Source organism: Cyanistes caeruleus, chromosome 25 (assembly GCF_971803275.1).
Source record: "Cyanistes caeruleus chromosome 25, bCyaCae1.hap1.1, whole genome shotgun sequence".
Taxonomy (NCBI): domain Eukaryota; kingdom Metazoa; phylum Chordata; class Aves; order Passeriformes; family Paridae; genus Cyanistes; species Cyanistes caeruleus.
In genome coordinates this window covers 696,217-722,475 of record NC_141725.1, presented here as the reverse complement: position 1 = coordinate 722,475, position 26,259 = coordinate 696,217, and the positions used below count along the sequence as shown (strand labels likewise).

General features: G+C 38.2%; 1 protein-coding gene across 15 annotated transcripts in view; it reads left to right on the top strand.

The window, feature by feature from the left end:
- RANBP3 (RAN binding protein 3) overlaps positions 1–26,259 on the top strand; it is a 58,389-nt gene that overhangs the window by 10,324 nt on the left and 21,806 nt on the right. For 4 of the 15 annotated variants that reach the window (XM_086862782.1, XM_086862783.1, XM_086862784.1 and 1 more), the window contains exons 2-9: positions 2,051–2,106; positions 3,041–3,094; positions 17,258–17,294; positions 17,383–17,469; positions 21,508–21,579; positions 22,729–22,794; positions 24,266–24,358; positions 25,459–25,562. In XM_086862782.1, the coding sequence (XP_086718908.1) occupies positions 3,092–3,094; positions 17,258–17,294; positions 17,383–17,469; positions 21,508–21,579; positions 22,729–22,794; positions 24,266–24,358; positions 25,459–25,562 (462 nt within the window). In that variant the 5' untranslated portion in view covers positions 2,051–2,106; positions 3,041–3,091. Of the gene's footprint in view, positions 1–2,050; positions 2,107–3,040; positions 3,095–11,327; positions 11,532–17,257; positions 17,295–17,382; positions 17,470–21,507; positions 21,580–22,728; positions 22,795–24,265; positions 24,359–25,458; positions 25,563–26,259 lie in introns of all 15 variants that reach the window. The other 11 variants (XM_086862778.1, XM_086862779.1, XM_086862777.1 and 8 more) reach the window with 5 other exon arrangements.

The following is a 26,259-nucleotide window of genomic DNA, read 5'->3' as shown; positions in this document are numbered from 1 at the left end:
TCTGTCTTCTTTTTTCCCCAAGTGCTTAGTTTTCAATCACTGGACTCCATCTCCTATTTTGTTGTGTTACTTTGCATCAATTTCTCTGGCTACCCATTATGTCTTTCACCAGTTTTCCCATGCTTTTCTCTTCACTCTGCATTGTTGTTGGATCTGTTTTTCTTTGCTTTCTTCTCTCTCAGTACCTCAGTCCTTTATTATGCATTAGACAAACAAGTAGTTTTTTGTTTGGTTCTCCTTGGTATTTGTGGAATTTGGTGCAGGATTTTCTTGTAAGGTGTGCATGACAATCAAGTCTCACATTCTGGTTGATCTCCCTATTAATTGGTTTGGCAGAGGTCAGGCTGCTGTAGCAGTAGCACTAATGAACACTAAAGTATACCACATGTTATTAAGAAATAACTGTCACTTTGAAGTTAAGGGTCAACAGTTTGGCCATTGCCTCAGTGAAGCCTTCCACAGGCAGGTTATGCTGAGGCCAAGGGAATGAAAATGGATCCCTGGCTTGTTTCAACACACTCTGGTTCTTGGGACAGGTATTAATTTAAGGGTCTGTATTGTTTTCACTTCTGAAATGGATTGTCTGCATTGCTCTTATTAATAAGCATTTTTAAGATTCTGCAGTATTTGATGGATAGATTAACTTAAAAAATAAAGGGAAAAAAAAGAGCAGGCAAAATGATGTTGTAAGTAGTTCAATTGCTTGATTAATTTTACCTTTTATAGAACAAGTTATGCCAATCTTGCAAGATCGGTCTTGCAGTGTTTTTTGGCTTTGCTGGGTTATCCCTTTGAGTTAGATCCACAGAAAAGTAGAAGGAGGCTCTTCTACCCTCACAATTAAATGCACTGTTCTGGTAATTATTTTCATAATTTTGTGTATGTAAATTAAAATTTCACTTTTCCAGCCAAACTGATCTAACACTAGCATTTCCCAAATGGACAGTTTCATCCCTTTTTCCTTATATGGTGATCCAAGCACTTTACTGATGCTGCAGCTGATTTATGGAAGATTTTGTGATACTGGTTTTTTTTTTGTCCAAGGTAATTCTTCTTGATAGCTTTATATTCCCTTTTTTTTATGCTAGCCTTTCAAGCTCTGAAAGTTTTAAAATTTTTAATTTTCTTAGATGTCTAAACTTGTTTATAAGACTCGATAATTGCAAAGTTGGAACTTTTTGGCTTACTTCTTTGCAAATCTAGCTCTTCCTAAATCTCGTTTTCCAGACTGAAGGATTGTACTGAAAGATAGACTGAAATATTGTACTCATCTCTAGCCCTACAAACATGGAGGAGGGCTGCTGAGTGCATAGTGCATGTGCAGCTTCTCAAGTATAACTCAAACACAAGGTGCACCAGTTTGTTGAACTCTGAGGAATTCTCTGTTTTATCACACACACTCCCCCTGTGTATGTATATTTTTGTTATTCAGGACACTGAGATAGTTGTGGAATCTTGAAGGACAATGGAAATACACACTCATTCTAGACACTGATCCTGCTCTTGTAGACTAGATGCTGATGTGCTTATTTAGAAAATAGCATTCTGCTAATATTTGATTCAGAGCTTTAAGATGAAAGTACATGTAGTCTTAAATTATGCAAAAAAGACTGGTTCCTCTTTAATATGTAATACATCCGGTTTGAATTTTAGACCTGCACATACTGATTTAGGACTTACTTCCTTTTCATTAATGCGTGACAATGGGGAAGGAAAAGCATCTGGTCAGCTAGTGAACTGCTGCAGCAAAGGGTCTTTTCCTTCTGATGTACTAAAATATGGTACAAGTACTAGATTGAAAGCCATCTGAAGGGGAAACAAATAGCTTTCAGACATTAATTGTGTTGTTTGCCTTAAAACACTCCCTTTTACTTCTGGATATCAAGTCCTTATAAACATCTATTACCAGGGACTGGTAGAAACAATATGTGTAACAGATATAAACAGCTTAGGGATTCATTGTTGGTAAAAGCATCATAGAACATAACATTTTCATAATAGTCAATATAAATGTGGTTGGAAAAAGCCCCAATGATTTCTCTTTTTACAGAAAAACCTGCCATTGCTCCACCTGTCTTTGTATTTCAGAAGGATAAAGCACAGAAGGTAAGGAGATACTGATACTTTTTTTTGGTTTTGTTCTTAGCCCTGACTCCTTCCTTCTATGGTGATCAGCCCTTTGTCTATATTGCTGTGAAGCCGAAGATGGCTAGTAGACCATTAACATCATTAATGGGCATAGGGCAAACAGGTACTGAAGGGCTAAAAGTGGGAAGATGTATGGTGGTTTCACAATACAGGTTGCTGTTCAGACAGAAGATGGACCAATGTGGAAGAAAGTGTGGTGAAGGTGTGTCTTGAATATGTGGCAGAGGAGTGCTGACACTTGAGTTGCATGACAAAGCTACAAAATTTGTTTTTCTGATAATAGGGTTGAGATAAACCAAAGAAAACTGGTCTGGATTATTGTTTTTTACTTCAGTGTATTTAAATGTCTCTCATATCTTTGGTTAGTATGCTGTGAAGTGTCTAGTTACCTTGGGAAATAGTAATTCTGTTCCATTATCTCAATAGGGTGTTTAATTCTGTCTGGTTAATAGTAAAAGCTATTAAGATTTATGGTGGGGAAAAAAAAAAAATCAGTTACTCTTGTTTCTGTTGAAGATGGTGGGAACCAAGAGACGTTCCTGTTGAATCACTGGATTGTTTTGTTATCTGTGGAGTCAGAAATGTTTGAATTGAAATACTGAACCATTTTTCAGTTGATAGCTTTTCTTTGGTTTGGAAAAAGTACCAGACTCAAGCTTTCTCACAGGTTCAGTAGGCATATTCCTCAGCAGGAGCTAGAAATCATTTCTCAGCCTGTACAGGTTTTAAGTCTGCTGTCCTCCTAATATTAGCTAATCAAATTAAATCTATCAGAGTAAGTACTTTCAAGACATTATTTTAATTACATTTTTACAGTGGCTGTTTACGTATACATTGGAATGAAGGGAGTGGTAGTGTTTGCGCTACCAATTTTGATCATGTTTCCTTTTAGGAAGCAGCTTCCAGTCAACCACTGTTGCTTAGACTGTTCTGAAGTTACATCATGGTGAGTGTTCTCTCCAGGTGTCCTTTACCCTGGTGGTGATCATAGCGGTGTGCAATCCAGGCAGAGTGACATGGTCCTGTGTCCTTTTTTGCTGGACTAGTCTTTACATGCCAATACCATACAGATAGCAGTTCTTGTACTCAGAAGTTCCTTCATGTTGTACATTTGCTTCTGCCCTCCTCCAGAGGCCTGCACACTGCATGCCTTCAGCATTAAGCTGTGCAAGGCCCTCCATTGGGCTGTGGGACAGCTCTGTTTCACTCTGATTGGTCTCAACAAAATATTTGTAAAAATATATTAATAAAAGGCATAATGTATTCTGGGGCTGGCAGAGAGGATCTAGGGAGGGAGATCTGTGATTTAATCTGCCCAGCTGCCTCTGAGGATGCTGAGGTGGTGCTGAGCAGGTAACTGTATTCAGGACCGCCTCTGCCTCAGCACAGACAAAGTCTGGCTTTGTTTGGTGAAGGGTCTTTGGGTTCCTGAGCATCTTGAAGGCACATGATTTAGAGATAAGTTGATCTAAATACCAAGTGGTGGTGGTGCTGTCGTGCTGTTGCTTTGGGCATAGACTAAGTCTGTCTTGGGTGGAGAATAGGGCCTGTTCCTTGAAACAGATCAGAGCGTCTAGTAGTAGCATCTGTCAGTTAGTTGCCAGTTTTCTAAGTAGTAACAGATATGAATGCTTGTGCTAAACTATGTATTGCATGGAGATGTCGGATTTTTTTAAAAGGGGAAGGGGGGAGTGATTAATAATTTTAGTAGCTTTTATTGTGGTGTATTTGACACTGCAGAGAGGGACTTGCAGAAGCATCAGTGCTGTGCTTTTGCAGTTTGATTAAATTAAGGGCTTTTTGGTCATGCCACTAGTTGTCTTTTGTAGTATAGATACAATAGCAGTATAGTCAGTACATGATGCTGTGAGCACAAAGTTACAGCCATTTAATCCATACTGTATATATCAGAATATAGCATTCCGGCTAGCTTTAATCAATTTAATTAAGGAAAAGTGCCTCAGGTTACATACTGGTTGAGATCTTTCACTGCATTTTCAGAAAGACTTAATAGCTAAGTGTTCCAGAGAAGGGTAAACTCTGTTACTGTTTCTGTAAAAAGTGCTTGATTAAGTGCATTGCCTACCACAAAAGACTTATGTCCTTATTAAAGTTAACAGGAAAGTCCTGTAAACAGAGGAGTTTTTCCTAGAGCAGTGTTTTGAAGAGAATGCAAAAGTAACTTCAAAATTATTAAATAACACACTACTTTAATATGTAGTTTCTTAATATAAATTACAATTTTACGTTTTGCGAAATGTCTGTCAAGTCAGTCACTTTTTTCTGTAAGCAGAATTGTTAGTGGAGGCTTTTTAGTGCTGACAGCAGTCTGACAATAAGCTGAGGGGAGAGAAAGCATTGCGTTGTGTATTCAGTTAACTGTCTGTGATGATTGTTCATATGCTTGCCTAGTGGTTTTCCACATGAACCTGGACATCCTGAGCAGATTTCATTGCATCATCTACAGATCCTCTTAGTATTACAGCTGGGTTGATATAATTCAGTGGCATTACTGACTTTTGTGGAGCTAACAGTAGAGTCTGCTATTAAGTTAAACAATGTTCTTTTTCTAGAAATCTTGACTTAAGTTTGTGCTTGGAAGGCGCCTGACATTTGGGTCATACCAACACCATAAAACACTTGAGGCTTGGAGCAGAGGGGCTGGAAAGCTGCCTGGTGGAGAAGGACCTGGTGGTCCTGGTCAACAGTGGCTGAACATGAGCCCAGGTGTACCCAGGTTGCCAAGACGGCCAGTGGCACCTGGCCTGTACCACAGTGTGGCCAGCAGGACCAGGGCAGTGGCTGTCCTGTATTAGGAACTGCTGTGGCATTTCAAATCCTGGGTTCAGTTTCATGACAAGAAAGTCACTGAAGGGCTGGAGCATGTCCAGAGAAAGGCAGCAGAGCTGGGGAAGAATCTGGAGCACAAGGCTGATACAGAGCAGCTGAGGGAGCTGCGGGCGGCTCAGCCTGGTGAAAAGGAGGCTCAGGAGAGACCTTCTCACTCTCTACAACTCCCTGAAAGGAGGGTGGAGCCAGGTGGGGGTCAGGCTCTGCTAGTAGGGAACAAGAGATAGGATGAGAGGAAATGACCTCAAGTTGTGCTAGGTGTTTTAGGTTGGATATTGGGAATTTCTTCACTGAAAGGGCTGTTCAGCCCTGTCACAGCCGCCCAGAACAGCGGTGGAATTCCCATCCCTACAGGGATTTAAAAGCTGTGTGGATGTGGCACTTGGGGACATGGATTAGTGGTGGACATGGCAGTGCTTAGGGAATGGCAGGACTCTGATCTTGGAAGAGTTTTCCAACCTGAACAATTCTATGATTTTATTATTTTTTTTCTCCACTGGAAATTGGAAAATGTTCACAATGTTCTAGGACAAAGTTCATACTAGTCTAGAAACTAATTTTTTAACTGCATTTTCCAGCTAAGGATGTATATGCTTGAATAAAACATCAGAACTTGCAATTTGACATGTTTATTTGGAGGGGACAAAAAGTTCATGGTGTTCATAATACTGCTCCTTAATTTTACTTTCCTTAAGGAGGTTTGAGTTTTCTTTTGCAGTTAAAGACAGGATTAGTCTGTCCTTGTTTTAAATTTAGATGTGAATTAATGGTGGATGTCAAGTTGGTAGTTACTAAATATGAGTGAGTCTGCATTTTCATGATTTTCCTGTGTCCTTAGTGTCACAATGAGGGTGTCTGTGACAAACCTTTAGGTCCCCTGATTTCAGGGCAGAGGGTGGTGAGAGAATAGGAGCAGGAGCAATCATTGACACCAAGAAAATAACACTTTAATGAGGAATAAAAGAAAATGGGGACAATGCCCAAAAGCCAAACAACAATAACCAGGGAGAGCTCCGTGGGGGTGACCAACCAAAGACGAGAACAAAGGAAGGCACAACAGTATATAACTTTAGGGGGGACCCTTAAGGGGACAAACATTCTAGTAGCCTAGCCATATAGGGAGCAACATTACCCAGTCTGTAACTGACATGTAATTTATCTAACATAACAGCAGAGGGGTATCTTGGGAAAGGCTTTTAACTCAAATGAGAGATTCCCACGGCTTCAGATAGGTGGGTCTTCAGAGGCAATGGTCAGCTGGTTTGGGTCCCCAGCCAGGCTGAATTCCACAACTTAGCTGTTTGAGAACTGTTTTTACATGTGTGGAATATAATCTTGCAAATATCTGAATAGTAGCACTGCTATTTGTGTTTCTGACAAGCAGAGTTTCTAGTGCTGACACCACTTGGAAATTTGCATCAGTTTAAGGCTCAAGCTGTTGAGATCTGAAAGCAATATGAAGTCTGAACCTCACTATGTTAGGCATAGAGTATTTCTGTTACTCCATTATCTATCCAAATAACTTATTTATGAGCTAAGATGTGCTTTTCATAGCACTTTCTGAATTAAATATTTTAAATTGATGGATACAACTTATATCTGTGCTTAATATTAGACACTTGTTTGTTGTTTATACTCTGAAACTGATTTTAGCTTCTGCCATAAAACCATTTTGTGACAAGTTTCTGGCCATAGGTTACTTTAAAGTAATTTTTCACTTCTAACATGCATTTCTAAGGTGAAATTATTCTGTTGTTTTTGGATTGACATATTTTTAAGCAAGTATGCTAGCTCAAATAAATTCAATTGCTAGTAGTGTAAAGAAACACTTAATCCAAAAATGTTTCTAAAGTAGTGTCAATTGTTCTGCAAGTGTGAACTGTGGTAATCTGGATGTTACTGATTGTCATCATATAGGATTGTTGTGACCTCCCTTGTCACGAGTATAGGAAAAGGTAGACTCTCTACTTGGATTAAAAAAATTTTTGCACTTGAAAAGGCCATTGTTTATGATGTAAGCTTGCGCCTTGTTCTCTTCCCTCCACCAGCCTATGTTGGGGTATTGGTAGAATATAGAAAAGAGCACTTTATTTCTAGTTGGTTGTATAACTAGTTTTGTTAGTGTACTGCTTTCCATATGTGAATTGATAGTGGTGGTCTTTTAAGATTGACTCTGAAAGAAGTCAAAGAAGTTATGTGATACTTGGGTCATGTTCTATGCTGAAGCGGTACAAAGAGTTTAAGGGGTAACTGGGTCCTAAATGCAAAGGTTCTGGAGTGAGTAAGGGGTTATGTTGTTAAATTGTTACAGTTGTCATCGTGGTCTTAACTATGGAGTTTTAAAACTAGGTATGGAGTTGTAAAAATGATGTAGGTGATAAGAAGATGGCATTCCCAGGTAATCTATAGCGCAAAATAATGAGTTAATATTTTTTTAATTTATTTTTTTTTTAGATATGTGAAGTTGGGGTTAGTTGAAGCCCAGCTTTGATGCAGTGTTGTATGGGTTTTAGTGGTTTGGGGAGGCGGATGACTAGAAAAGGTTCTTCATACTGTGGCCATGACGTATGGGTTTAGGATAGTGACAGAGAGAGAACTGTGAATGAAGTAATTTGTGTATGGAGAGGCAAAATATTCCCTTTCCCAGTCTGACTCAGCATAGCTGCAAAGAGGCTTTGTTGGGATACCCAGCAGAACTGTATTGTAAGTCCATAGTATACTTAAGGAGTTAAAATTTATGCTTTAAAGTTCATAATTATGAAGATATTGCTGTACTTAAGAGAACAGTCATGAAGGTATTTGGAAAGACAGTTGTGCAAGAGAAGGCTTGGCAGAATATAGAGAGACTGATAAAGTCAAAAGCTGTTAGGCATATGGCAAGAGTTGTCCTTGGCTCTAAGCAGGTAAAAAATGTGAAAAGATATACTCAGTGTAGTCTTTTTAGGCCATTGGATAGAGGTGCTAGAGTGAGGAAAATGAGGAAAGGAGCTGCAAATAGCTCAATTCAGAATTAGGAGGAAAAGCTGGTCCAAGAGTGCTTGTGCCAGGCTTTATTGAAAAAGGATATTATTTCCTTGCCTATATTTGGTGACCGTAGTATCACATGAGTCTTAGCTTTTAAGTATTCCTTCATGTCTCTTCTTATTCTCTACATTGCAGAAGAAGCCAAATTTCCGGATAGACTTAGATGTAGTTAGTCTGGGTGTGTTGTTTTTAGTTTTAATGAAATAAGAGTTGTTTGATCTGGCTGAGCAAGGTGAATCTGTGTAGGTGGCTTCCTACTGTTACCAATCTCTCTTGATCATTGCTGTGGTCTTTAAGAGACAGGAACAGGTTTCAAGTGTCAAGTTCTCCCTAGAACTGTATTTTATAAGGAATGTTTTCTCTAGAGAGGAGGAGGCTCAAGGAGGGACACATTCCTCAGACAAAATATTCCAGCAAAAAGGAAGAGAGTGAACTGTTCACCAGCTCCAAGGAACTTCAAGAAAGAGCTTAGATCAGAATTCATGAAGTTAAGGGACTAGGAAACACTTTCAATAGTATGCATGACTAAGGATTAAAATTAATTTTAATATTTTGCAGTTTTCTTTGGATATGCTTTTTTGAGAACAGCTGTACAAACTTCTGCCTGGAGCAGTTCTGGTTTGATGAATCCTTGAGTCCTTTGTTGGTCTTGTCTTCCATGACTCAAACCGTGTACTGTTCACAAAATTCTGAAACTTACAGTAGTTTCTGATTAGTTTTTTTTTATCTTTATGTATTTTTATGTATTTATATATTAGACATGAAATTCTTATCTTGGATTCAGATTTTTCTTCATAGAAGTGGTGATTTGCAATAATTACTTTTGTTTGTTTCTTTTGTGGGTCTTGAAGCAGATATTCCAGTCTTGCTTAGGCTAGAAATCAGATTTATGCTTATTTCCACTTTTTGAAATGCTTGGCACTAAGCATTTCAAGTATTAGAAGAGTTATTAAAATCTGTTGGATGTTTACTTAGTCTTACTTAGATATTCTGAACTGTGTTGATATGAATTGCTTGCAAAATATTTTGTCATTTCCAATTTTAAGTGCTTAGCACAAGTGTGTATTGAATGTTCTTGCTTCCTCTTCCTTATTACCAATTTTCTGAACTGTACCTAGAAGTCAGTGTAGATTTCCGGTAAGGCGCCTTTTTTTTTTTTTTTTTTTTTTTTTTTTAAATACCTACTGTAAGTGCTACGGCCAGTTCCAGGTAGCCTTTCCTGCTATTCTCCCCAGATGAAGAAGTAAAGATAGGGTGCTAGACAGCTAGATTTTATTAAATATTTGGTGAAAAAATGTTTGGTTAACTCTTCTCATTTTGTCGGGTTTTAAGTTAGCGTTTGGGTCTGTTATTAACAACTAAATATTAAAATGTTAGTTAACTTCGGCAGTGCAAAAACCCAGCATCCTGAACTTTTATCTGACATCCATCATATTATCTCCATAAATACATTTTTGTTATTTTGAGCCTTTATTATAGTAATATCTTGCATGATAAAATTTCGTGTATTGCTGGCTTTTGTTACCACAACAGGACAACTGTTACTTAAACTTGGCTCTTAAGATGTTAAGTGCTGCTGTTTATTTTTGAAGCTTTTGCTTACTTTCTAGCCATGGACCTGGGCAGTTATTAGTTGAGCATTTTTAGTCTCTTTTTTCTGACAACTGTTTTCTGGAAGCAAGCCAAGGTTGTGTGCTTTTGAGTGCCATCTTTCCCTTACTGCTTAATTCTTCAGATCCTTCACCATAAGCTGAAGCTCAGCTCACAGATTGCAAGTGGAAGCACATCCTTGGCCTGCATGTTATCCATGGACTACAACTTAATCCTTAATCACAATATAGTTGTTTGTGCTCAAAGCCTTTTTAACTTTTTCATTCTTCATATGTGTACAGAATATGATAGTGCTAACTTTTATTGTACAAGCAGAGATGTGCAGCATTAAATGATGTGAAGTAATGAAATGTCGGTGGCAGAAGTCCAGCAAATACCAAATCCCATTAGGGTGCACTAGTTGTCCTGTCACCTCCCTCCTTGAAATAGATTGAAACTTGCTAGTTTATGAAAAAAAACATTGGTGTTGCGTTTCAGATAATTCACTGTCATGTGAATATGGAAGAATCCTGTGTCTTGTGTGAAAATTAAAATAATTTCTGTGAGAATTTTATAACCAACCTCATCTCCCTCAAAAGAGGGAGTGGGCTGAAGAGGCAGTGGAAGACACTTTAGAGTAATTGTCTGTGAAAAACAAAGTTCACTCTGTAAAATTTTTAAGTTTAATAAAGAATAAAAGGGATCAAATCTAGTGCTGGGGTGCTTGGCTATCTGTCAAAAGCACACCCTCAGTTTAAAACAATGTTCTTTAGATACTGTTGCATTACAGGAGGTACATGCATATTTATAAGAGTTTATACTTATTCAAACATTTGAGTTTAGATGTTCTTTTTCTATTCAAACATTTGAGTTTAGATGTTCTTTTTCTTGGTTTTAACCTTTGACTTAATGCCATCTTGTAAATTAAACCAATATATTTTATTTCTTCTCCTGGTTCTGTCTTGTTGTTTTTACACTCCCTGATAAGGAGTTGTCAGGAAATTGGGTTCTGGTTTTTGCTACTGTTATCAGTCAGATAGTCTACAAATGCAAGAAACTCCCTAATTATCTTACAATGTTCTCTGAGTTAGTTACATAAAAACATTTTACCATCACATAATCTCTATATTAATATTAGACTATGGCCTAAGAGATCATACATTTATTAAATTACTATTTTCTATTTATATGAACCATAGAGTCCACACATAAACTCACAGATTGTACAATACCAAAAAGCAGTTAAAAGGAAATATAAATTATATAAAAATTTTTGTGATTAATAATATGTGAAAGCTAATACATAAATGTGAAAGCCAATACTATATTGTTATTTGTAACAGTCTAATTTTTTATCTGAATCTGCACATAAAAACTATCAGCTGTTCTTTAGTCCTTGAGTGAAGGGAAGGGAGGAAACCCCAACAAGCCTGTAGCTGGCAGAATCCTCTTTGCTGGGGACACAGATGATTTTGGTAACTTTCAAAATAGTGCATTTGTTCTAACTGAGGCTTTTCACAGGCAGGGGAAACTAATTCTGTCAGCAGGTTCTGTTACAGAATTTCTGTGTATTTTGATTTGTGCCTTGGCAACAAGCAGCTCCTTCTGCCACACTGTGAAAACAGTGAAATTTAAAAATGGATCCTCTCACTAGGACGACTGATCTCTCATGTTGAAGCGTTGCATTGAAGGGACGTTGTCTTTTCTGCTCACAGTCCCCTGGAGAGCAGAAAGCTTTGTCGGATTCAGGAGAGGACCCCCAGGGAGAGGTTGAGCCCCCTTACCATGGTCTGGGTCACACAGAACCAGCTGGTGAGTGTGACTTTGAACACCCTACTCCTGCTGTGGCCTCAGTCATTGCTACCCTGAGTCCTGCTTCTGAAGCCCAGCTTGCTCCTATTCACCAAGAACTGGCAGGGGTAAGTGTCATCCTACCAAGTGCTTCTGCTGCTGGGGGGATTAACAAAGTACCTTCCACCATGTGGAATCCATTACTGTTCACTGTAGGTAGTGCAAATGACAGTCTGTCTGGTTCTTTCATCTCAAGTGTTAGTCCTCTCTCTCTAAACCCTCATTCCAATTAGAAGAAATGAAATTTGTGAGTCTCCCTAGTAGCATAACTGTAGAGACACCTCAAGTATTTTAAAATTGAAGGTGTAAACTGTGTGTTTGCCTAAGGGTAAGAGCACTTCTAAATAAGGGTCCATATTTGAGGGATTTGCTTCAAGCAGTTAGAGAACTCCTTGTTCCCCCTATGGGCCATAATGTTGCAGCTTGACAAAGTGAGCAGCTAATACTGCTTTTACTGGATATGTCATGCCAACAGCATCATAGCAGAGTTTTAAATTTGGGTGTTTGGAGTGGGGAGAAAGTATGTTGTGGAAAAGCTCTCAGTGCTCATAATTTGATTTTTCTATTGATGATGTTGCAAAATTTTTTCTGAAAGATCGGATGACTAAATGACAGCTACCATACAGTCTTTCAGAACAACTCTAAGTGTTCCTAATCTTTCTGGTTGGTGAACCATGTTTTCTTGGTGCAGGTAGGTGTTGCTGTGTATTCTGGCATCACACCCTCGGCATGTGCTCTTTGCTAGATCTTTGTTAAGACCGCTTCTTCTCCCAGTACCTGCACTCTTTTCTTTCACTGGTTGATTTGGGGTTTTCTTTGTACAAGAATAAGGTCCATTTCAAGTAAACCCAGTACTGAATGGATTGTTATGACAAGGTGCTAATAGCTGTAGGTTAAGCTGTAGGTTAAGCACCTCTCAGTGTTCAGACTGGTACTTGATTACCTGCTGAAATCTTTTAGTTTCTTTTCTGAAGGATAAGATTTTCAAGGCGTAATATTTTAAAATATAGCTGGTAAACATGTGTGGATGATCACACTATAAAAAAATAGTGTCCATGAAGGAGACACAGGAGTCCTGCAACTTTATTCAAATAAAGGGAGAGAGTCTACTAGGCCACACGCCCCCAGCAGGTTTTCACTTTTGAGGCTTCAGAGGGTGCAGCCTCCTTTTATCCTGCACCGTACCTTGCTCTCTTCCTTATCCCATTGGTTGAGGTACTAGGAAGGTGCAGTCTTCCTGAACCGCCTACCCTGTATCCCTCCTTGAACCTCGCATTTTACCCCGAAGTTCAGGCTTGTTCAGAGTCACCCGCTTGTCTGTTTGTGGAGTCAGGCTGCCTGGGCTCTGTTACAAAACTGCTGCTTGAAGTTAGTAGAGGCCTTAAGACCTATTTCAAAGATGTTAACACCCATACCTTCTATGGTGTTATTGCACATCGTTCCCATCAAACATGATCACAGTCTTTTATCTCAGTTTTCTGTCATAAGAAATTGCAGTGTTACTAGAACTGTCCAAGAGAATGGTGGTAACCACACTTTCAGGAACACAGCAGCAACCCTAACCCTAATCTTCATTTTGTTTTTAGAGAGCAGAAAATCTTACCCCAGTTAACTCAGTTCTGAAAGAAATTTAAAACCCACAAATGTTGTTGGGGATCATATGCAGAAATCAGTGGCTGTACAGAACAGCTGTTTCAGTATTCTTCTTGATTCCATTAAATTAAATGTACCAAATTGCGTGTTGCTCAGTATGGACATATAACTGGCATGCACTAGCAAGTACTCTTCAAATTATCCCAGTGTCTTGTAGTAAAACCATCCCTTACCTCGAAATCTAGAGAAGGTTGATGCATCTTAAGAGTACTTGTACTGGTTTGTTGGAGCAGCAGTTTTCATGCAGTCTTCCCACGTCCTGTGAAAATGGATGAGTTAAGACAGAAGAAGAGACACTGCATATTTCTTGTTTACTTGTTTATACACACACTGGCATATATTTTTGACATGACATGAATTTAGTGTGGCCATAGGTACAGCCTCTTGCAGAGCTGATGGTTATGTCCTAACTCTTTGGCAACCCACACCAGCCTCCCACAGCATGTGGCTGTCCCAGCAAAACTCTGCTGATTAAGAGGTTCTGGAAGAGCTTTTAAGCAAATCATGCAGTTCAATAATGTCTGTGTATGTGCAGAGTGTCTGGACTGAAGACTTGCTTTAGTGTGCTCTGAAATCCTTTATACATGACTTTTTGCATCTTAAAATGCAATTTCAAAGATAAACACTAGAAGCATACTCTTAGATCTTTCCCTGAATTACACTGACCTTTTCTGCTTTACCAAAATTCCCCCTTCCTGTCCCTGTTTCTGCTCACTAATGTGAATAAGCAAAAACGGACAAATTTGTTGAAGTTTCGAAGTTCTTCTCTTAGCTTGATGTAACCATTATGTGAGGAATTAATGTTTCTGTTTAGTTAATTACTGTGACAGACTTTTAAAAAGCAGTTGGTAGCCTTTAGGAAGCTAATTTCCTTAACTAAAAATGTGTCATAATTGTAAGAACCTCTGTTTATGCATAAATGTAACTTTTCTCTAGCTGGATTTCTGAAAAGCAGGGGCAGAGGGAATAAGTGAAAAGTTGCTTCTGCTCTTAAATGAGAAAATTCTGAGTTGGATTTTGCTGTTACCAGTTTGTATTTCATCAGCATCTAAGTCCAAAGACCTGAATGGAGATAAATTTAAGTACCTTGGTGGTTTCTTACAGGATGAGATGGTCCTGCCTTTTGTTTCCATTGTGTGGGGTACTTGTGTAAAGCAGGTGTTGCTGTAAAGTACACTGAGTAGGTTGAGAAGTGTAAAATGGTAAGGCCTACTGCTGTTCATTGTCACTAAATGTAATCTGCTGTTTTTCCAGTCTGTCAGGCTTGTCATGCATATATACCCCTGTTTTCTGTCTAGTCTACCCAGCTTCCTTTGAAGCAGCACTGGTATGCAATTCTGGCTGCAGTGGTGACTTACTTTATCTGTGGCTTCATAGGAAAGTGAAGCTTAGGGTAATACAGTAGATCTGTGTACCCCCACCCCCTTGGAATCTACCTGGCATCTATTTGTCCAAAGGTACATATCTTTAATCTCTGAAAACTCTTGGGCTAGGAAGCATGAAAATAACTCTGAGCAGACTTTCTGTTCTGCTTTGCACTCAGTAGGGTACAGAGTTGGTTTTGGTTATTGATGCCTGTTACCCACTAAACATGGTTATGGTACAGTAGTTGTGCTTGTCAGTTATGAAATTACAATGGTAAGATGATTTGAGGCTTGCACTATATAGGTTTGATTTTTTTGTATGTGTTACTTGAGCATTGAGAATGAGGCATATGTTAGTAATATCTTAAGTTTTTGACATTCAGGTGGAAATCACTTGTTTATTTTTAAGGATTTTTGCATATAGAGATCTGCAGTTCCACTCATGCAAATTTTTTACCAAGTGTTTTATTTTTGCTTTCAGGATTTTTGATAAAAGTGGAAACAAATTGTTTGTATGGGTGACAACACTTCATGTGCAGAATGCAATCTTTTATGAGTTCAGTTGCTGAGATACATGATAGCATGGTTTTCCATTCTAGCCTCATCTTTTGAGAAAGTATTGTGTATTGACAAGGGCGGTGACTAATAAGACCACCTTCTTGGTGTACCAAGTCCATGGTAGTACCATGCCTAATTTTGGCAGGTAGTACCTGCCTAATTTTGTAGGAAGAGCCGTGGATCATCAAATGCAGCATTAACATGGCTGGGCCGATAGGTGTGTGTGAATGCAGGGAGTTGTGTTCCAGACCTATCAGTAGCTTCTTATTTCCAATGCTAAAGGTTTCAGAGATACTCAACTAGGGTGCTAGTAAGGTAGCTGTACTTTTCTGTGAACATAAAACACAACAGAAAAGCTCTTAAAGGTAATTAAATAGGCAAGTGCAGTATAAGTGGGTTTTTATTAGCATTGAATGGTGTGCTTGTGGATGCTAAATGCAAGCAGGGAGCACAGTGTCTGCGTGAAACTAAGTCACACAAGGTTCTCACTCTGGCCTGAGAAAGCATAAGGAGGAATCCAAACAGTCCTTGGAGAAAGACAACAACCTTTTGCAGGTGTTGTTTAGATCCTTGTTGTTTACTTCCAAGAAACAGTCAAGGGGTGGTGTTCCACTTGACCAATGATGGTGATGTATAAGTTTAATGACCAATGAGAGTTTTGCTTCTCGGACTTTCTTGGACCTGTCTATAAATGAAGATCAAGGATAATAAAATTTGCTCTCTTGGACAGCCCAGCCAGAGAGTTAGTGTGTCATACTTCTTGCCGTTCCTAATATAATGCGACAAAGTACTGATAGTATAGTAATTTCTGGGTTCTAAATGTATGCAATGCGAAATAGAAAGTTTTGTACTTTCTGGTATTCTTACACCCAAGGTATGCCTCAAATACCAGTCCTGTGCAGATGTGTACAGTCCTTGTGTGTCTGCCTGCTCTCAGTGCCCTAGTGGGCTGAATCCCTGCTGAATGGCAGGGAAGGCGTTTTGGGGTATCAGTAGGCTCTGCCCATGAGCTGCCATTCCTCCATATATCAGCCAATATCTGAAGTGAGATTGAGTGAACGGGAGGTGTCTGTCTGCATGTCCTGGGGCAGGAGTGGGATGAAAGGGTAGTGTTGGACTAGGTAGATGGTCCAATATGTCAGAGCTGTCTGAAAGAATGGTATAGCCAAGGTGCGGGTTGGTCTGTTCTTCCAGGTAACAAGGTACAGGACAAGAGGAAATGGCCTCAAGTTGAATATTTAGATTGGATATTAGTAGAAGCATGTTCCACAAAAGGTTTGTGCAGCCCTGGAACAGGCTGCCCACGTCAGTGGTGGAGCCCTCATCCCTGCATGGATTTGTAACATGGGTGGATATGGCACTTGCGGACATGTTTTGGCATTGGGCATGGCAAAAGAGTTCTGAGGGATCTCTTAGACTTGGTGATCTTAAAGGTTCTTGCTAACCTAAGCAATTCAATTATTCTAAGATGTTTTGTAATGCTGATGCAGCCCTGATCATCTTCCATAGTGAAAGGAGTCTGTCACGGGTTTTGTGGGAGGAGCAAGGGAGATTATATTGGTTGAGGAACTGGCAGAGAAATAGGAGGAAAGAGCCATAGAAATCTTCAGAAGATATGTAAAACCTTTGTTTGAAGACTTTTTTAATATCTATGATACTTGGTAGCCTGTGATGCTTCCTTTTTTGTTCTTGGTACTGTGGAAGATGTTAGGGGACTATCCAATGCTAATTGCAATAAAAATACTGTTGTACTAGTTTATAGAGCATGCTCTGAAAGACATTCCTCCAATGCTATGATTTCGTTGAAGGAACTAAAGTCACTGAGAGTTTAAGTGAACTCCCACATAATGGGTATATTTATGTTGAGCTTGAAACTTTATATTTTAAAAATTAAACCACTTTAAAAAAAGTTCAATTTTTCAGTATATAGAAAATGTAACTGTAGTAATTGTTACACAGTCCCTAAAGATATTTGTGCTTGGGATATGAATTTTCAGGAATCTTACTTAAAAATGAAATATTTTGAATTAATTGTATTTGATAGTATCTGTGTGAAGCTCTATGCCCACACGTAAGTCACAGAAGATTATTGCATTGAGTGTGTATCATTGACAGTAAAGAAAAATCTCCTAACTGATACTTAAAACATTTGAATCAAACTGAAGAGACTGAAATGTTCACTATGTGATCTTTGTTTGATCAGTGTAATCTGATTTCAGAGATCTGGAGATGGATCAAGTCCAGAAGATGGAGATGGTAAGAGATTTTATTGTAAAATTAAAAGCCATGAGTGTGTGTGTTGCTGGGATGTTCTGTGTTTTCTCTAATAATTGTTTTTCTATAGAATCTGATCGAGAGGATGGAAGTTACTGTCCACCTGTAAAACGTGAGAGAACTTCATCTTTGACTCAGTTCCCTCCTTCTCAGTCAGGTAAATGTTTCTACAGTATTATATATGAGGGATTGTTTTCCTTCCTAGATATTCTTTTTCCAGTCATGTAAGCAGTCTTATTACTGTTTGCTGTGCTTTGGGTTAAGACCACAGCAACCATGTACTCGTGTTAGCAAATTTGATGAAGCCCAAAGGAGTCGATAGATAACTTTTAAAAAATGTTTTCTATCTGTAATCTTATACATGTTTGTAGTTTCACCTTTTATTTTGTGCTTTTAAATTGCAGAATTAACCAGAAATCTTCTTGATTTGTTGTGATCAGGGTGCTTCTTCCTAAATTTATATAACTGCTACCTTTTCTTAGTTACTGTGCTGCCAGGGAAATTTTTCAACTCTCAGCTTGTGTTTTAGTCCTTTTCTCTTCTCCATTTCCTTTTAAAATGGGGATGATCCAATGCATTTCTTAAACACCTGACATACACAAGAGAGAAAGAGCACAGCCTATGTGTGTGCACAGTCATGGCAGTGAAATCACTGGGGTAAATTTATGCAGTTCTCTTGCATGGGAATGGTCATGTTTGATATTTGTTCACTCACAGGAACAGTCTTGATTTGTGCCATCTCTCCTCACTGATCGTATGAAGGTTTTAGCTTTGGTCAATGGTTACTTTAGTTATGTCACTGTTTGAGGCAGATTTCAAGACTGCTACTTTATTTCTACTGTCATAAGTTGAAATAAAGGAGATGAAAAACTTTGAAGGAGAGAACAGTAAAAAAATACTCCTCTCATAATGCAGCGCATTCTGGAGATGTGACTAGAAGATGAAAGCCTAGTTTTGATTTTAATTTTAAGAAAATGAATTAGTCTGAAATCTAAAATGTAGTTGCTGATACTTTATGGGCACAGTATTCTAAATTCATGCACCAGTTCTAGTCAGGGGAAGAATCCCTTCTCTTTCAGATCCCAGTTTTCTGGTGTGCAGCTGTGTAGGTCTCCAGATGCCATCCTATGAATTGAATGACCAGCATTGCTGTCTGCTTGCCAACCACTCTTAGTAAAGGAATGTACAAAAATAATGAATATAGGGTTTTGTAGATTTTCTTTTAGAATAACAGTATGTGTATACCCAGGTTCCCCATAATCTCTAACACTTCCATACTGCAATGTCTTTGCTTTATAAGATTAGAATCTCTATGCTAGCATCTCTTAAGAAGCAGAGGAAAACAATTTACTCAACTCTTACATGGTTAAATACTGGATATTCCAGGAGTCCAGTATCCTTTCTCCTCAAGCCTCTGCTTAGCTACTGTATTTTGAGAGGATGTGGTAATTTATTCCCTGATGCCTTTGTTCTCTTCTCATGTGTGTTGTTGTCAAGCAGTGACAACTTTGATTTGAATTGCAACTTCCATAACAACCTCTTTGAATATTGTTGACATTATTCAATGCTTTGGTTTCCCAAAAAATCTTTTACTTTCCCACCCTTTTTTTTTCTTTTTATTTGTGTAGTGGTTTAAATTTGCCGATTTTGTTTTCCCGGCCAATGCACCAGATAAATGTTGTGGTTTTAAAGCAGTAACTAAAAAAATTACTAGAAAACTTACTTATTTCTTGCTGTGAGATATCGATTAGAACAAGAGCAAAACAGGCTTAAAACTTAAAAGGAAATAAAGAAGGTTTATTAACAAAACTACAAGAATAAGAACACCAGAATAAACTTCCAGAAAACCCTTTTATCCCCCACTACCCAACCATTCCCCTGTACATGTGACCACATAGAGACAAAAAACTTTGGAACTTTGGTGTTTAAAACAGTCTCAATTCTTGCTAGAGTCTTTTCATCAGTCTTTGTAGAGAAACAGAAGTCTTCTTCTGTTAATCTATGGAGTTGCTCACAAGAAAACTATTTCTGTTATAGTTTTCCATTTGTCTAATGCCAGCTGCCTGGAAATCCTGTCATCAGTTTACTCTTCCCATTTCACATCACTCTGAGGTGTGTTATGGGTCATGAGTCTAGGGATGTCATTTTAAGGATGAGTTATTCAAAGGCAAAAGTTCTCTTCATCTGTCTCTGTGAGCTTAGCTGGGAGTTTTCTCATTGCCCTCAAGGCCTCAAATCTTCGCTTCACTCTGTTCCAGCACCTCACTGTATTACAATTACTCTCCCTTTTGCTCAAAAATCACACTTTGAACACTCCATTCCTCCCAATATACTCTGTCATGAATTAAAGGAGTTTTTTCAAAACACTATTGTCCATCTCTATAGCTTTAACAGAAAAATATTTCAGCTTAAAAAGCATCTCCTTATTCTCTCTTTTCTATTTAAAACTTAACTCCTTTCTTCACTGTCTTTTTCATGTTGATTGTCTCTCTCTCTCTGTCTCTCAGGGAAAAAAGGAGTAATCTGTACGTTTTATCTAGGTAGTAAAAGAATTAAAGTCTTGCAAAAGCTGCAGATGTTTATAGTGTCAGGTTTCAATACAGCAGCAGGAATTACAAACTTAGCCAAGCTGGCTGGCTCCTTTTCTCTCTCCCCCCCGGCCCCCCTGCGGCCTTGTCCGGCCTGGAGGGGGAGGAGGCCAAGACAGAGCCTTGTTACCTTGTCAGAAGCTGAAAACACAAAAGAGAGCAAGAGAACTCTGGCTTTACATCTTAAGGGGGTGTTCACAAGTTGATCTCACTTTTCAATGCTCAAAACTGCTGTCAATTCTTAGAAATGACCAATAATTGGTCAGGAGAAAAGACTTCCATCAGTCACCAGCAGCTTCAACTTCCTTAGCTCTCAAAACTATCTTAAAGGTAAAGTCACCCCATGACATTCCACCCCTTCAACTTGTGAACACCTACATAAAAATTATCAATTATATTTAATATACAACTTAATAAAACTAATAAATTGACAGAAAAGCAGAAACAAAAATTCACTACTTTCCACCCCTAGACTTTTACTATCACTGCTATATAAACTTAAGACAATCATGCTTTGCTCTTGAAAAGGCTGAAAAGCCTCATCAGCTTTTTTCTGATTCGTGATGTGAGAATTTGGTGGAATTATGTTTCTCTCAAGAATAGGGAAATTTTACTGATATGAAAACTGTGCTGTTTTTAAGCTAAAGGCAGACAATAATAAAAAGAGAGAAGGTGGAATTAAAGGAACTATGAAAAAAATAGTTAAGCCTTAATTATAAAAGGCAAATGCCACATCTTTTAGTACAGTGGTGTTCAGAGATGAGCTTCATTTCTCTTTTCAGCATACTTAATCTTTCTCGACAGCCTTATAAAAGCTAAAAGAACCACTAAATATTGTTTTGCCTTTCTTCATGCAGAATGATCTGTTGGAGGAATCTGTCTCCTTCTCTGGTTGCCCTGTTTCATAAACTAGAGTGTGACTTTGTATAACACCAAAAATGCTAGAACTGCTGAACAGGGAATCAACCAAACTCTCCATTGCTTGCTTCTTTAGGTCCCATCAAAGGGTGGAAAAGAAACACTGTCCTTTGCCTGTTTTTTCAAACATTTTTTCCCTTTTGTTTACTATAATGATGCTGAAGTGACATCTGACAATATTCTGATGTGCTCTTCTTTGTTTCTGTAGGAGTTTTGTCTTTGCAGAGTAGTTCAAACCTAGTAGTTCAAGTTGCCTCTTGGTGCAGACAGTATGGTCCATTGAGCCCAGATGTTCACTCGTACTCTCTAGCAGGCATTACACACCTTTCTGCTCTCTCTCTGCAGGGGCCTTTTGAAACGGTATTATACATTTTGCAATGCTATTATATATTTGAACACCACTTCTAATTCCTAATTCAGATACAAGTCAGATTGGGAATCCTGTATTTATACAGGATTCAGAAGAAATTATATTTATTTATTCTCTGTTTCAGGAGACACTGAGAAGATTTTATGGACAATGGTTTGCTGCTTTGTCTATCTGTAATACTGTTTTAGTTTAGAAGAAACAAAACCAAAATAAAACAAATTACTAGAAAAGTAATTTTCCGTTTGGAGTCTGGGAACAGTTTTGGAATAAAGAGCAACATACACAACTTCCCTTTTTTTTTCTTTTTCCTTGACTGCAGTAACAAAGAACAATGTCTTTATGCCGTCAAGTTTCTGTGAACCCTCTACAGGCAATTCTGACTCAGAACCAGGTGAGCTTCCTCATTTTTCTTCGGTTTTCTTGAACTGTTGTTAATTTGTCATGATCCAAAGTACTCAGATACTTCAGAAGTAAGACCCTATTTGTGAGAATGGAAGTGATGATGGTTCTGATCTTAGAGCTGTTCTCTTGCTCACTTCATTGTTTGACTTCACCCTTCCTGGAAGTAATTAAAATCAAAATTGTTAAATGTGTTGGGAGTGATGGTATAATACTGCATTGTGACCCTTTCCTGCTAGCCTCATGATAAAACCTTTGGGAAATTCTCATGTATCTGCTTTGGAAAACTGTTCTTTTATATTGGAAAGCTAAACAACCATAAGGTATGGCCATGATTGTGTTCAGCTATGACCTGTGAGACCTGTGTTGACAGAACTGACAATTTTGTTAGTCTCCATAGTTCTGGTTTGGTTGTGTTGGTATCACTGTAGTGCACATCAGTATCATATGCTGATCACAAACACAGTGAGACTGTGAGATGTTGAATTGTCTTATTCTGAGTACAGATACTAAGCCCCTAAAAGGAAAAAAAGTATAATTATTCTTTGTAAGTTCTTAGGAACTCAATTTTTAATAGCTGTAGATTTATAATTTTTTTGAGGTTTTGGTAGTTAATTAAAAAACCATAACTAGTGAGTGCCAGCAAAGGAATTTCTTTTATCTTCATATTATAAAAGCATGAGTAAAAGCTTATTATTGCAAGAAACTGTCATTAAGCACTTAAGTTTAACTTAATTTATGATAATTAGCAGTTAGATACTTGTTAGCAGCTGTTATGTTCAGTTATAATTTTGACTGCTCTTTCTTTAGTTTGATTCTCACTTAAAACCTTTATTATCTGTATCAAGTTCTTCACAGGAGGAGCCCCATTTCTCTTGTGAACAGTCTTTTTCCTGTTTCTTCTGAAAAACTTTTAAACTTTTTGGTTGTGACACCATGTGTTTGTGATGTATATTTGCTGTGATGATCACTGGAAATTCAGGTTTCTTTCAGAAGAGAATTTGGAAATCTCCTAATAACTTTTCGTATTTATAGAACTTGTGGGTTGTTACAGTGGGGAAAACATGAGGAATTTATGACTGAATGGATATTGCTAATATTGTAATGGCTTTGTCCTTGTGATTTTGTATTTCGCTTCCAGAGGAAAAGAGCAGTGGATTCCGGCTTAAGCCACCAATACTTATCCATGGTCAGGCACCTAGTGCAGGTGAGTTCACTGTTAACTGCAACAGTACAAAGAAACCAGCTCAAGCATTTTATTTAGTTAGAAGTTTCATAAATTGGCTATTGTAAATAGAAGGTGGCAATACCTATTTGTCTGCAGAAAAAAATATCTTCTCTAGGGTGGTTGTGCCCATACCCACTGTGTAATGAATATGGACACATCTGTGTTTTGGGATGGATCAGCTGTGCATGTCTGAAATGCATCTCCCAGCTGTCGCTGCTTAGCAAGCTTCTGTTTGTGCTTGGAGTAATCCTACAGACAGTGAATTCAATTCCTTTGGTAGCAAACTGTAAGAAAAAGGATGTTCCAGGAGTGCCTTGAGTAAGTTCCAGCTATTATTGAGTGTTCAGTCTGGGACCAGACCAGGGCAGGAAGTGTCAGAGAGTGCCCACTTCTGCCTTTGGTGGCAGTATAGGTGGCGGGTCCTTGATGATGCCTGTTCTGCACTACAGGTTGACTATGACTGAGTTTCCTGTTTTGTGATGTAGAACTAGCCACTATCAGAAAGATATTAGTATTAAAGCTCCTTAGGTATTTGAGTGGGGAAAAATAAACAAACCCAAAACTATTTGGGTAATGAAAGCTATTATTGCATAACTGTGTGGAAACTTCATTTCACTTGAAGGAAGAGGGGTAAATTTAAGAAGGGAACAAGCTGTTCTGAGCTTACGAACGTTTTGAACTTAGGATGTCATGCCCTTTGAATATAGGTGATCTGAAATGGAACTAATTGCTATAAGTGAGTTCTCTTGCAGTATTTTATTGGATCTAGAGTTCATCTTGACTATTTTCGGTGGAGAAAACTGAATCTTCTGGGCTTGCTATAGCCTTCTAGAGTTGATGTTACAATCTTTGGGGGTTTTTTTATTAGGTTGTTTAAGGTTAATTACCTTCTTGAATCATAGCATAATTAGAGTTGTAGTGCTGTGTATCTTACTATAACAACTAAAGAGGCCATGTTAATTCAAAAAGCCAAAAGGTTGTTAAATGACAACACAATTGTTACAGTACCAATATGTTTGATTGTATGGATTAAAAAAAATAGAATATTTTACTATCTGAAAACTGCTTTATTGGAAGGAGAAAAGAAGACTTGGAGTGTGTAGTTGATTAAAATGTTAGTGCATAAATAGGATTACTGGTGTCCTGTTCATTTCTCTTACATACTGGCTTTTATTTCTGTATCAGTATTAAACTTCAGTTCTGTGCTTTTCTGGATAAGGTAGACAATATATTTTAAAGTGTCTTTTTAGGTTAGGAAATTGTCTTCCCTGTTTGGGACTAACTTACTTTTGAGGCTGAGTAATGAGGGATGGAAAAGAAGAGAGTAGAAGCTTTTCTAGTGTCTGATTTTTTCAAAGTATATTCTGTTGGAAGCAGTTAGAGAAGATTAGATGAAGCTGAATTTTCCAACTTTAAAGTTTTATACTTGAAAAAAACTTTGCACTTGCAGGTCTCCCTAGCCAGAAACCGAAGGAACAGCAGCGAAGTGTGCTCCGTCCAGCAGTTTTACAGGCACCACAGCCAAAAGCTTTCTCACAGATGGGTAAATAATGCTTTTGCATTCTAAATGCAGTGGAGAGAGAACAAAAATATTGAATTTGTTTAGTGTGGTGGTTTGGTTTTACTCAGTACCCACCTTGGTTTTTCTAGTTTTCTCCTTTCAGAAAAGAAACATCTTAAATGGTAAGTGTGTCTGTATTACATGAAGGATAACACAGTGGAACCTTCAGGTCTTGTGTAGGATGACTGTCTGATGTCGCTAGGCCTCTAACTTTGGTGTAGTCCATGCCTGAGTTTTGGAAAATAAAAAGACTTTTAAGAGTGTGGTATGTCAGTCTCAAATGATAGCACTAACTGTGGTGTAATAAGCTATTGCTGCTAATTGATCAACAGTAAGAGTCAGTGAGAGGTGCCTCCGGGTTTGGGGACTGTTTTGGAGATGGGACTTTGAAGTACAATTTTAATTCTGAACATAGAATTTTAGTTCTTAAGTTTGGTCATTCATATAATGTTTATTGCATAATGGAATTACAGAATTTGATATATCTGATGGAAATAGATATGATTAAAGTGTGGAAGTTAATGCAAAAAACTGTTTAAGGTGTCCCTGTCTCCTAAACCTCATGTTTCCCCAGCCCGATGCCATTTGTTATGTGGAAGTTTAGTTGAACAGAAACTGGAGTAACTTCAGATAATGTAGAATCTGGCATAGAACCAAGCATTTCTGTCTTGATTTCTTGATGTACCTCCTGACACGGATTTGACTTTACAGAGGACTTGGTATTGGGGTAAAAATTTTCAGTGGGACTTCAGTATATGAGCAGATAGATCAGTCTGAAGAAAAACCCTGCTGGCTGTGAACAGTATTAGATTGGAGCAGGATGATTGCTTGAAGTTGTATGTATTGAAGTCCATACAACATTTGTATAGATTAATTTGCTGACTTGATTTTCTTCATTTGGAATTCTGATTCTGCTAAGAATTGCTGAATTGTGGTCCTTACATCTCTTGCATACCTTTTAGTTGACATTGCAATGTTTAATGGACTTAAACAAGAAAATTGCATGCAATTTGCATAAGAAAGATTTTATGACAGTCTAAATATCTAGAAAGTTTGCGTATTTTTTTATTTCTGTGTTACAGTTCTCAGCAGTGGCACCAATGGTGTAAATATCCCCCCAGATTCTGCAGCCATATCAGAATCACCAAGTGATGCAACACTGAAAAGTTCCAACTCTGAAGACAAGGTGAGTTGGAGAAGAAGACTCAAGGTGACAGACATAAATATTCTCTGAACAGAGTAAAAAGCCAGTGGCAGTACTTGAATTCCCTACAGGAAGTGGACAGTGCAGGTAATGAGGGCCTGAGAAGCTTCACCTAGAGCAAAAGACATCTAAGTGCATTGGAAGTTGTTTATTGGCTATCATGAAAAAAAGGTAATGAAGTATTTACTTCCAGTTTTGTGTAGTGTGTCCAGTCCTTTTCTTCAGGTTTTGAGCTAACCATTAGCGCCTGAAGGTCTTGACTCATAGTATGAGGAGGATGTTTGGGGATTCTGAGTGTTACTGGGTTTTTTTGGAGCTTCATTAGGCAGTTGTTTGCTTTTTGTTGCCATACTGAGCATAGAAACAGTATTGATAAGACAAGAGTATGGAACAGTTTACTTGAAATTCAAGTCTTAATCCTGAATATGCAAGCAGAAATGCGTGTAGTGTGAATGGCTTTTTAAGGTTTAGTGAAAAGCTACTGCTACAACTAAGTATCATAAATAAACTGAATGCGTGTACCAGTATGAAAACTGTGGGACATGCTCGTAACCCAGGTGTGTATCATTGGGACACCCTCTATCTGCTTTTAACATCCTAAAGTCCTCTTAAGTTTTTTAATCAACTAACCTTGGAGAAAGTTTTCTGGTAGAGGAAAGCTCTTAAATCTGATTGGTAA